This window comes from Rhinopithecus roxellana, chromosome 1 (genome assembly GCF_007565055.1).
Source record: "Rhinopithecus roxellana isolate Shanxi Qingling chromosome 1, ASM756505v1, whole genome shotgun sequence".
Classification (NCBI taxonomy): domain Eukaryota; kingdom Metazoa; phylum Chordata; class Mammalia; order Primates; family Cercopithecidae; genus Rhinopithecus; species Rhinopithecus roxellana.
In genome coordinates this window covers 107,311,727-107,325,064 of record NC_044549.1, presented here as the reverse complement: position 1 = coordinate 107,325,064, position 13,338 = coordinate 107,311,727, and the positions used below count along the sequence as shown (strand labels likewise).

Genomic DNA, 13,338 nt, shown 5'->3' with positions numbered 1-13,338 from the left:
AGCATTTGAGGTCAGGAGTTCAAGACCAACCTGGCCAACATGGTAAAACTCTGTCTCTACTAAAAATACAAAAATTAGCTGGGCATGGTGGTGAGCACCTGTAGTCCCAGCTACTCGGGAGGCTAAGGGAGGAGAATCACTTGAACCCGGGAGATGCATGTTGCAATGAACTGAGATCATGCCACTGCACCCCAGCCTGGGCAACAGAGAGAGACTCCATCTAAAAAAACTGTGTGTTTGTGTGTGTGTGTGTGTATGTATATGTACATATATACACACATATATACATATTACACACACACACGTATGTAACAAGGCTATAAGAACCAAAACAGTATGGTATTGATCTAAAAACAGACACAGAGACCAATGCTACAGAGTAGAGGATCCAGAAGTAAATTCACATGTTTATAGCCAAATGATTTTTGACAAAGGTGCCAAGAACATACATTGGGGAAATGACAGTCTCTTCAATAAAGAATGCTGGGAAAATTGGATATCCATATACAGAAGAATGAAACTGAACCCTTATCTCTGACCATATACAAAAGTCAACTCAAGATGGATTAAAGAATTAAAGCCCCAAAACTATAAAACTACTGGAAGAAAACATATGGAAAACACTTCAGGACATTGATCTAGGCAAAGATTTTACAGCTAAGATCACAAAAGCACAGACAACAAAAAGAAAAATAGACAAATGAGACTATATTGAACTAAAAAGCTTTTGCACAGCAAAAGAATCAACAGAGTGAAGAGACAACTTGTTGAATGGGGGAAGATATTTGCAAACTATCCATCTGACAAGGGACTAATATCCAGAATATATAAGGAATTTGAACATCTCAACAGTAAAAACACAGTCTGATTTTAAAAAGGGCCAATGATCTAAACAGATATTTCTCAAAAGAAGGCATACAAATGGCCAACGGACATATGAAAAAAATGTTTAATATCACTAATCATCAGGGAAATGTAAAAACCACAGTGAGATAGCATCTTAATCCAATTAGGATGGCTATTATTAAAATGACAAAAAAATTACAGATTTTGGCAAGGATTCAGAGAAGAGGGAACTCATACACTGTTGGTGGGAATGTAAATTAGTACAACTACTATGGAAAATGGTATGGTGATTTCAAAAAAAAAAAAAAAAAACTGAAAAGAGGGTGGGGGAGAACTAAATATAGCACTACCATATGATCCAGCAGTCCCACCACTGGCTATTTGTCCAAAGGAAAAGAAGTGTATCCAAGGGATATGTGTACTTGCATGTTTACTATATCACTATTCACAATAGCCAAGATGTAGAATCAACCTACTGTCCATGAATATATTAATGAATTTTAAAAAGTATGTACATGGAATGTAATACTATTTGACTGTAAAAATGAATGAAATCATATCATTTGTCGCAACATGAATGGAACTAGAGATTATTATGTTAAGTGGAATTATACAGGCAGAGAAAGAACAAATATCCAATGTTCTCAGTCATTTGTAGAAGCTAAAAAAGTTGATCTTATGGTGATTGAGAGTAGATCGATAGATACCAGAGGGTGGGAAAAGGGTGTGGTTGAGAGGGGGAGATGAAGAGAAGTTGGTCAGTGGATACAAACATACAGTTAGATAGAAGGTATAAGGTCTAATGTTCCATAACAGAGTAGGGTGACTATAGTTAGCAATAATGTATTAAGTATATTTTAAAGTAACTAGAAGAGAGAACTTGAAATATTCTCAACACATATAAATGATAAATACTCAAGGTAATAGATTCCTCAAGTATCCTGACTTGATCATTACATGTTTTATGCATGAAACAAATTATCACATGCACCCCATAAATATATAAAATATTAAATATCAGTAAAGTTTAAAAAGAAGAATATGAAAATCATACGTAATTCTACAATTAAAGATTATAGTGGCAGACGTTTGGGTACAACTGTGTGAACTTGTGTAGACACATTCACGCCTTGATTTTATGCACTTATATGTGCTATATTGCAACTTAAAAAATTGGCAATATGTTGGATGGCATATCCAATATCATGAATATCTTTCCATATAAAAATCTATACATTCATATCATCATTCAAAATTATACAATTTATTGTAGTACTTGAATTACACCATGATGTAACCAATCCCTTGTGTCATTGGACATTTAGATTGCTTTCACTTTTTAAAAATTGAAATATTTCAAGCATAGACTAGAGTTTAAGAATAACAGAGCATCCTGTATATCTGCTACCTAGAGGTTAGTATTTTTGAAAGAAGAAATACAATATTACAGATACTACTGAAACATCCTTTTTATCCTACTGTATTCTGTTCCCTTACCTCGCTCCTTATAGATGATCATTATCCTGAAACGTATGTATATCTTTCCCATTTATGTTCTAAAACATACATATATATTTTTTTTTCTACCATATATACATCTATAAACGTTGTGTTTCCATTTAAATTTTCTTTGCTCTGGTTTTAAAACTTGCTTTTTCATCTAATACTGTATTTGAAATTTTTGTTATTACATATTCCTAATTCATTTTAACTGTTGCATACTACATTTTATGGATATGCCACATTTTTTTTTCATTCATTTGCTGGTAGATGCCAGTTTTTTACTTTCTTTTTTAGTGAACATCTTTTAAATATATCTGCTTGTATACATTATATCTAGATGCCAATTCACACTTATCAAATTAGTAAAAAGATGAGTCTAACAATATCCACAACTGACAAGGATATGAAACCAGGTATTTTTATATACTGCTGGTATAAAAGAATGTCCAGCCACTTTGATGAATTCAGTACTATCTCCCTTCTTCTGTAAGTGATAAGTAATAAAATAATTCATTATATTTTACATTTGATATATTCCCTGTTTCATGAAACAAATGAATGAGTAATCATCACCTTTGAAATTAACAGAATAACTAATGGCAATAACAGTACCTTTATTAAGGTATTATAATTGTTCTCCCTACTTTTGTTTGCCTGCGCTATCCCTTCTTGCCAGTTGCCATTCTCTTTGAATTCTGAGTACTGAAATAATTCCTCTAGTTAGGATCTGATCATTTCCATCATTATGATCCCTTTAATCAGATTGATAAGCAAATTGTATCAACTTTAATTAACCAGGTTGTGTTCAACTATAAACTGAATTATAATGACAAATTGCAAATGGCAAGTGCTGTGGTAAGTGATGAATGAGTGAGGGTCTTTGTTGTGGTTGTGTTTGTTATGTTTTGGAAAACAGCATGTTTTTTGTCTCATTACCAAAGAATTCCTCTTAGTCTTAATTCTTTTTTTTTTTTTTTTTTTTTTTTAAGATGGAGCCTCGCTTTGTCACCTAGGCTAGAGTGCAATGGTGCAATCTTAACTCACTGCAACCTACGCGTCCTGGGTTCAAGCAATTGTTGTGCCTCAGCTTCCTGCGTAGCTGGGATTACAGGCATGCGCCACCACACCTGGCTAATTTTTGTATTTTTAGTAGAGACAGGGTTTCACCATATTGGCTAGGCTGGTCTCGAACTCCTGACCTCAGGTGATCTGCCTGCCTTGGCCTCCCAAAGTACTGGGATTACAGGTGTGAGCCACCGCACCCGGCCTATGTTTGTTTATAATACTAAAGGAGAATTTTTCTGATGCCTGTTTGGTTTTCATGGATTTACTTTTTCTATTTGTTTTTGAACTCTTGCTGTCAAAGATTTTGTTAAGAATTCTGTAGTTATTACATTTAACCTCTTTATGTTTTTACAGGATTTGTCAAATACTATAGAATATGAATTATGCATAAATCTCCTTTACTGGGTTGTACTGATTATGTGGCAATTGTAGAGGACATGCATTGTTAGTGTAAGCACAATCCACTTAGAATTCTTGTTTTTAGAGAAACTATTTTGTTGCATGTAGCTAGCATGGCAATGTTTGATTGGAATTTTTTTTTTTTTTTTTAGAATGATGATGTGGTTGTAGTATTAGTGTGAATGTAACTACCATTGTTTGGATATTTGATCCTTATGTTGAAATCTGATCCCTAGTGTTAGAGGTAAGGCCCAATGGGAGGATGTTTGGGTCAGGGAAGTGGATCCCTCATGAATGGTTTGGTGACTTCTGCCACAGTGAATGAATTCTTACTCTTAGTTCCTGTGCGAGCTAGTTGTTCAAGAGTCTGGCACTTCTCTTCTCCTCTCTTATCATGTGATCTCTTCTTACACAGGTTCCCCTTCACCTTCCACCTTGCATGAGTGGAAGCAGGCCATCAGAAACAGATGCTGGTGCCATGCCTTTTGTGTGTGTGCGTGTGTGTGTGTGTTTTCTTGTATAGCCTGCAGAACTATGAGCCAAATAAACCTCTTTACAAATTACCCAGCCTCAGGTATTCCTTTATAGCAATGCAAACGCACAAAGACAGTAACATATCAATTAAAAGGCATTGTCCTCCAGAGCGCACATTCATTTTGTTTTCTGAAATGTCAAGGTATTATATCCACTGAGTGAACACACAGTATCTGTGTGTACCAAATGAGAGGCACACACCAGATGATCTTTTCTTCGTAGAGCTGGAATATCATAAAATCAAAATCGTAATAAATCGGTACTGTGTTAAGTAAAATAAAACTGAAGGTTACAGTCATTAAATGTTTGCAGTTACGCTATTGTTATTAAGAACTAAATTTGATAAAGACAAAAAGAATGTCAGCTGCATCTTTTATGATTTCCGTTTGCTTAAATCTCTCCATATCAATTCAAATAAAAAAGAAATTATTGATCTTATTTCCTAGCTTTATTCTGGACACTGGTTTGTTGCCATCCTCCCTCCTTTTTTCTTTTAATGGCAAGGTCATTAGCAAACTCTTTATGTCTGCAGATTAATTTGAAGTAGTAAACTTTGGAAGAAGATATTTATTAATTTATATGTAAATGAAATTTTATTTGCAATCAGGTTATTCTGATGATATAAAGAAAGGTATAGTGGATGTTTAATAAGATATATTGTATTTAGATGAAACAACCAAAATTCCAAAACCAAGAGAAGAAAAACTAGGCATTTGGAGTATATTTCTCCTTAACTTATGTGATCTAAGAAATAAAAAAACTAAATAAAAACAAGCATCTCCATAAGATAAAAGTGTTTTTTCTGGCTGTCTGCAGAAGTGGTACTTATCAATGGTTACAGTAGACTGGAGCCTGTACAAAGGAGCTAACCTTTTCAACACATTCATGAAACTTCTTTCTAGATATTTATATATATATATATATATATATTATGTTTGTTGTAATAATCATCAACATTAATAGTAAAAGCAGGAACATTTAAGATATAGCCTCAAAAGCTATCTTATTCATTGATCAGCCCTATACCCTCCTGTTTGGTTATTTTGAGAGAGAGGATCTCACTCTATTTCCCAAGATGAAGTGCAATGGTGTGATCTCGGCTCAAAGTGCGGTGGTGTGATCTCGGCTCACTGCAGCCTTCCACTCCTGGGCTGAAGCAGTCCTCCCACTTTAGCCTCCCGAGTAGTTGGGACACAGGCATACACCACCACAGCCAGCTAATTTTTGTATTTTTTGTAGAGATGGGGTTTTGCCGTGTTGTCCAGGTGGTCTCAAGCTAATGAACTCAAGCAGTCTGCTTCCAATCTTCCAATTTCTTTGTATACAGAAAAATTGGAATAGATGATCTTTCTTTCTGTCTACTGATTTTGGGTTTCATTTGGTGGTGTTTTTCTAGTTCCTTGAGGTTCACTGTTAGGTGGTTTATTTGAAATCTTTATGCTTTTTTGATATAAGCATTTGTTACAGGAAAGGGTCCTGATCTAGACCCCAAGAGAGTGTTCTTGGATCTCGTGCAAGAAAGAATTCAGGGTGAGTCCATAGAGTAAAGTGAAAGCAAGTTTATTAGGAAAGTGATGGAATAAAAGAATGGCTACTCCATAGACAGAGCAGCCCGGAGGGCTCCTGGTTGGCCATTTATATGATTATTTCTTGATGATATGCTAAACAAGGGGTGGGATTGTTTCTGTCTTCCCTTTTTAGACCGTATAGGGTAATTTCCTGATGTTGTCATGACATCTGTAAGCTGTCATGGCACTGGTGGTGTTACAGGAAAGGGATCCTGATCCAGACCCCAAGAGAGGGTCCTTGGATCTCATACGAGAAAGAATTCAGGACGAGTCTGCAGTGCAAAGTGAAAGCAAGTTTATTAAGAAAGTAAAGGAATAAAAGAATGACTACTCCATAGACAGAACAGCCTGGAGGGCTGCTGGTTGCCCATTTTTATGATTATTTCTTGGTGATATGCTAAACAAGGGGTGGATTATTTATGCCTCCCCTTTTTAGACCATATAGGTAACTTCTTGAAGTTGCCATGGCGTTTGTAAAGTGTCATGGCATTGGTGGGAGTGTAGCAGTGAGGAAGAACAGAGGTCACTCTCGTCACCATCTTGGTTTTGGTGGATTTTAGCTGACTTTGTTACTGTAACCTATTTTATCAGCAAAGTCTTTATGACCTGTGTCTTGTTCTGACCTCTTATCTCATTCTGTGACTTAGAATGCTTTAACCATCTGGGAGTGCAGCTTAGTAGGTCTCAGTCTCATTTTTTGCCCAGCTCCTATTCAAGATGGAGTTGCTCTGGTTCAGACACCTCTGACACGTTTATTACTATAAACTTCCCTCTTAGTACTGCTTTTGCTGTATCCATATATTTTGGTATGTGGTAGTTTCGTTTTCATTTGTTTCAGGAAATTTTAAATTTCTTTTCTTAATTTCTGTATTCACCCATTGGTTATTCAGGAACATTTTGTTTATTTGCCATACATTTGTGAAGTTTCCAAGGTTCTTCTTGTTATTGTAGTCTATTGTGGCCAGAAAAGATAGTGGTATGATTGCTACTTTTTGAATTTTTCAGACTTGTTCTGTGGCCTAAGATAAGGTATATTCTGAAAATGTTCCATATGCTGATAAAAATAATGTCTTTTCTGTAACTGTTGGGTGAGATGTTCTGTAAATGTCAGGACCTTTAGGTTATTGATTCTTCGTTGATTTTCTGTCTGGATGATCTGTACATTTCCGAAAGTGGTGTGCTAAAATTCCCTACTATTATTGTGTTGTAGTCTCTCTCTCCCTCTGGATCTGTTTATGTTTGCTGCATATACTTGGCTACCTCATATTGGTTGCATAAATAGTTATAATTGTTATATCATCTTGCAGAATTGACCCTTGTATCATATATATTGATCTTCCTTGTCTCTTTTTACACTGTTTGATGATTTGTAGTCTGTTTTATTTGATATAAGTGTAACTACTACTGGAATTTCATTTTTCACCCCTCACTTTTGGACTATATATATGTTTATAGGTGAAGTGGTTTTTTCGTAAGCAGCGTAGTATTGGGTCTTGTTTCTTTGTCTATCCAGCCATTTTGTGCCTTTTAATTGGAGAATGGATTCCGTTTACATTTAGTTTTATTGATGAGTTAAGACTTTTACTTCCATTTTGTTGATTGTTTTTTGTATTGTAATTTTTCTCTTCCTTTCTTACTATCTTCCTTTGTGGTTAAGTGATTTTCTCTGATAGTGCTTTTTAATTAATTGCTTTTTATTTTTAGTGAATCTGTTACAGGTTTTTGCGTTGTCAGTACTATAAGGCTTACAAAGCCGTCTTATAACAAGTTATTTAAAGCATGACATTTTAAGTCACATAGGAAAGAATAGAAACAAATGAGAATAAAAAAAAAATTCTCCACTTTAACTCTATCCCTCACATTTTCGCTTTTAGTTGTCTCAGTTCACATATTTTTATATTACCTATCTCTTACTATGTTGCTGTAGCTGTAATTTTTTTTGTTTGTTTTTCTTTCTTTTAAATAATTGTTTTAAATAGATTTGTCTTCTGGACATAACTAGAGTTATGAGTGGATTGCACACCACAATTATGGTATGAGTATTCTGGGTTTGTCTATGTACTTAATTTTACCAGTGGGTTTTAGACCTTCAACTATTTTTTTTTCTAATTATTTTAGCACATTAGTCTTTTTTCTTTCAGATTGAATAATTTTCCTTAGCATTTCTTGTAAGACTAGCCTGGTGGTGGTAAACTCTCTCAGCTTTTGTTTATCTGGGAAAAACTTTGTTTCTTATATTTGAAGGATAACTTTACTGGATTTGGTTATTCTTCGATGATAGGTTTCCTTTCTTCCTCCCTTCCTTCCTCCCCGCCCTTCACTTTTTGCTTTTTGCTCCTCTTCATTACGATCTTCTCTGCTCCTCTCCTCCCCTCCTCTTTCCTCCCCTCCTTTCCCTTTCTGTCCTTTCCTTTCTTTCTCTGTCTCTCTCTTTCTCTAGTTATTCCACTCCGTCCTGGCTTGTATTGTTTTTCAATGAAAAGTCTGTTGCCACATGAATTGGAACTCCTTTGTATGTTATTTCCTTTTTTTTTTCTTGCTGCATTTAGGATCCTCTCTTTGTCCTTGACCTTTGAGAGTTTGATTAGTGTATGTCTTGGGGTAGTCTTATTTGGGTCAAATTTGTTTTTTCTCTCACCTTCCTGTTGCTGGTTATTTATATCTTTCTCAAGTTTTGTAAAGTTTTTTATTATTATTTTTTGAATAAGCTTTCTATACCTTGCTTTTGCTCAGCTCCCTCTTGAACACCTGTAATTCTTAGAGTTGGTCTTTTGAGGTAGTTTTCTTTATCTTGTAGGAGATCTTTATTGCTTTTCACTCTTTTCTTTTTTCTCTTCTGTGTATTTAAAAATAGGCTGTCTTTGACTTTGCTGATTCTTTCTTCTTCTTGATCCATTCTGATGTTGAGTGCCTCTAATGAATTTTTCAGGTCAGCAGATATACTTCTCAGTTCCAAAATTTGTTTGGTTTAGACAGAATTATTTCAATTTTTTGATTAAAATTTTCTGATAAATTTCTGAATTTCTTTTCTGTTTTATCTTGGAGATCACTGAGTTTCCTTAAAACTGCTATTTTGACTTCTTGCTTAAAAAGTTCACATATTGCCATCTTGTTAGGGTTGCTTATTGGTTTCTTGCTTTGTCCATTTGGGGATCATGGTTCCCTGCTTGCTATTGTTTCTTGTGGATGTATATCTGTGTCTTTGCATTGAAAGATTAGTTATTTATTCTGTTCTTCTCTGTCTGGCTTGTTTTGGTTTCTATTGGATGTGTTTGGTTAGAGATTATTTACTGCTAGGTTACTGCCTCCTTTTTGGCTTTAGGTGGTGCCTTAAGCTTAGGTTCACCTTGGCTGTAGTAAATTATCAAAGTGCTGCCCTTCCCAAAGGGGCAAGTCCCAATGGGGATATCTTGACAGTGTGGGAAGGCTGGCTGTGGAGGTTTATGCCCAGTGGACCTGTGGGACAAACCTACTGTATGGTGCTACTGAATAGCTACTGTGATTTGGCGTCTCTTTTGGTAGAGTTACAAAGGAGGGCTCTACTTTCTAGGGTTAGGGATTGTAGTCCTGCTTCCCCTCTTAGTCTCTATCTACCTCATGGATATTTCCTCCCTTCAGGTACTTGTGATGCTTTCTGTGGGTTAAGGAAGGGACACATCTCCTCCTAGGGAACCCAAGATAGTGGGCAATTTGGTTCCACCTTGGTCTTACTTTTACAGTAAGTTGAAACAGTGAGTTGAGGGGAAATTTTCCTTGCAGTTGGTGCTGGGCAAAATGGGGGGGGGGGCATCGTGGATGTGCAAGTCTAATTCTCTGTCTACTGGGAGATTTTTTTACTTCTCTGTGGCCCTGGGAATGATCTCTCCTTATATTTGAGTTCTGGCTTATTTCTGGCCATCATCTCATTGCTGTATATTTGTTTTCCTTTTTCTGTGTAGGGGAGTCAAACCAGCTTGCTTCTGCATCACCATTTTGGAACTGGAAGCCAACCTATATGGCTTGCGTTTAATTGCTATAATAACTGTGTTGAAAAAGATAAAGATTTCCTACACTATGTTATTTCGCATTGAAGCAAAAAGTGTTTGCAGAAAGGCACTGAGAGCAGGGTGCACATTTAACAAGAATAAAGCAAATATTCATCATTGGAAGGATGACCACAGTTGTACTTCCTTGCAAAACAAAAACCAAGTGCTTTATGGGATTAAGAAGAGGAGCTATTATATGAGCAAATGAAAGAGTGATAGATTTTATACCCAAGATATGTACAGACACTTTCCATATCACAAGCTGAGCGATATAATTTCAGGGAGGAGAAATTGCCAAATCCTGTGGAATAGATAATTGGTGTGACCAGTTCAGGGACCATACAGAACTGTGGTTAAGGCATTGTCTCATAGCTTTAATTGCCTCCTTCCTTTATAAATGAAATCAATGAATTTGATCATCTTTTTATATGTTTATTCACTTTTTACATATGTTAAGATAGTCATTTGATTTTTCTGTTTTAATCTGTTACCAGGTTTTTGTTTTTGTTTTTTTCCAAGATGGAGTTTCACTCTGTCGCCCAGGCTGGAGTGCAGTGGCACAATCTTGACTCACTGCAGCCTCCATCTCCTGGGTTCAAGCCATTCTCCTGCCTCAGCCTCCCAAGTAGCTGGGACTACAGGCATGTGCCACCATGCTTGGCTAATTTTTGTATTTTTAGTAGAGACGGAGTTTTGCCATGTTGGCCAGGCTGGTCTTGAACTCCTGACTTCAGGTGATCCATCTGCCTCGGCCTCCCAAAGTGCTGGGATTACAAGTGTGAGTCACCGCGACCGGCCTGTTACTACATTTTCTTATGTCAAACCATCCTGTATTCCTGAAAGCAACTTGCTGTTTACTTTTTAAATTCATGGTTATCTTGTGAACGTCTTTTCAGTTTAGTGTGTACAGGTCTTCCTCATATTTTTAAATGGCTGCATTATTTACCTATTGTATAAATATACTATAATTGTTTAAATAGCTGTCTTTTGGATATGCGTGATTTCCAGTTTTTGCTGTTAAAAATAATGTACGAGGCCAGGCGCGGTGGCTCACTCCTGTAATCCCAGCACTTTGGGAGGCAGAGGGTGGATCACAAGGTCAGGAGATCGAGACCATCCTGGCTAACACAGTGAAACCCCATCTCTAATAAAAATACAAAAAAATTAGCCCGGTGTGGTGGCGGGCGCCTGTAGTCCCAGCAACTCTGGAGACTGAAGCAGGAGAATGGCGTGAATCCGGGAGGCGGAGCTTGCAGTGAGCCGAGATCGCGCCACTGCACTCTAGCCTGGGCGACAGAGCGAGACTCCGTCTCAAATAATAATAATAATAATAATAATAATAATAATAATAATAATATACCAATAACTGTCTTTCCACATACACCTTACATACTCAGGCTAGCATTTCTGCAGAATAAATTTCTAGAAATGTATTTATTATGTGCATTTCATTGCTAACATGAAAGTAAGTTAATTTTTAAGACATATTTGCTTGGTTTGAAAATGTCAAATATTGTTAGAAAATATACCAGTGGTTGTCTTTGGGGTGATTGGCTTATGCATGCGTTTGCTTATTATTATTATTTTTTAACTTCAATACAAAAGATAGAACTTATTTTAGAAAACTAAATGCTTTATGAAAGCAAATGCTGCTTTAGAAGTTCTGTGATTGTGAGCAATTGTAGATGCCCAATAATACGTCTAGCATAATGCAAAGCATGACAAATTGAAAAGATATTTGTAGAAGTAGGTTGATTGATTTATTGACTGAAAGAGAGAGATAATTTTTACCAACTCTTTTTCAGGGTTTTTTGATTAACTCAAAACCAGAGAATGCCTGTGAACCCATAGTGCCTCCACCAGTAAAAGACAATTCATCTGGCACTTTCATCGTGTTAATTAGAAGACTTGATTGTAATTTCGATATAAAGGTATGGTTTTCTTTTTTCGTTTTTTGTTTCCTATTTGTTTAGTTAGCTAATTTAAATCCTCTCTTGTTTCAGAAAACATTTAAAATTTAAAATCCAGTAAGACTGAAAATAAACTGGATGCATAGAATAGAAATAACTTTTACTGGTTCTAAGAATTTTCAGGCATTTGTTGGACATCTTGAACTGTGGTTTAACAGTGGAATCTTACTTGATCTAATGTAGGAATGAAAACTTAACTTCAGCCTTTAGTTTTATGCCTTTACCCTTCCAGTATCAATCTCAAACCTACATCTATACCTGTATCTACATTGTCATCGAGGTTTCTCTTTTGTAATAAGTTAAATCTGCCCTGTATAAAGTTTTTTCTCTCTGACATGTGTTAAGCTAGCATTTCAGATAGTAAAATGAGGTTTACCCACCTCGCTCACCATGTATCACCAGTGCTGCTCTAGATGTATGGTTTTTTAAAGTCTGTTTTGGGATTAGCATTGGCTAAGGAGCCACATTAAGGCCTATCTAAAATAAACCTTGATGTAACTGTTACTGGACTACCTCAGAGCTGAATGTCATATAGTGTCTTGCGTGTATCTCTCAGAATAGGACATGGGCTATTATTTCATGTTGCTTGTCTGTTCAGCAAGAAAAACCGCCCTGTCATGTTGTGCATGAATTTTCTCTGCAATTTTGATTGCATGGAAGAAATGATACCTCCATAATAAACTTATGAGAAGAATAAAATAATAAATATAAAGGAATTTGAAAATGTATAGCACTGTGTAAATGATAGGTATCATTACTACTTTATGTTAGTTCCCAATATAGACTCTCAGTTGCCTTTAAATGGGAATAGATTAGAGTTTGAAGTCAAAGTAGTAGATTTCCTGCTCCTCAGAGTTGTTTATGATAGTTTATATTTAACTGTTTTATCCAGAACTAAACTATAATAATTAGAGGTTGCTTCAGTTAAAATTAAATGTTATTATAATGTTTCATTAATTTCTTGCTGCTAAGAAATTAAAAGTAAACTAATTCTATTGATCCCAAGGTCTACTGCACTATTATGCTATGTAATTTGTGGACTCAGTACAGTCTGATAGTTAGAAATTAGAATACTTTTTTGTTGTTGTTATAACTTTCCTTTACAGGCAGGGATGGGAGATGGTACTCTTTGAAAATTAGGGAAATACTGTTATTGAATATCTGTTTTTGAAGATGAAACCACAACTCGGGAATGAATACAGTAGGCTTGTTAGCCTTCTTGTCCCTTTAGTGGATCCTCATCATGAGTCTGAGTACTTCCAAAGGAGTTTAATGATTTAGTCATTAGTCCAGCTCATCTCTTTTCACTGCTTGTCTTGAATTTTATGTTGCAGCCATACCGCCTACCTGAACTCTCTCAACTGGCTGTGCCATGCTGATCATACATTTGTGCCTTTACGTGTACTATTTTCTCTGTCCAAGATCTCT

At 35.9% G+C, this 13,338-nt stretch overlaps 1 protein-coding gene across 4 annotated transcripts in view; it reads left to right on the top strand.

Annotated features, from left to right (window-relative positions):
* RNF13 (ring finger protein 13) overlaps positions 1–13,338 on the top strand; it is a 165,894-nt gene that overhangs the window by 48,878 nt on the left and 103,678 nt on the right. For all 4 annotated transcript variants that reach the window (XM_010356844.2, XM_030928876.1, XM_030928867.1 and 1 more), the window contains exon 4: positions 11,746–11,871. In XM_010356844.2, coding sequence (XP_010355146.1) covers positions 11,746–11,871 — 126 coding nt within the window. The remainder of the gene's footprint in view (positions 1–11,745; positions 11,872–13,338) is intronic.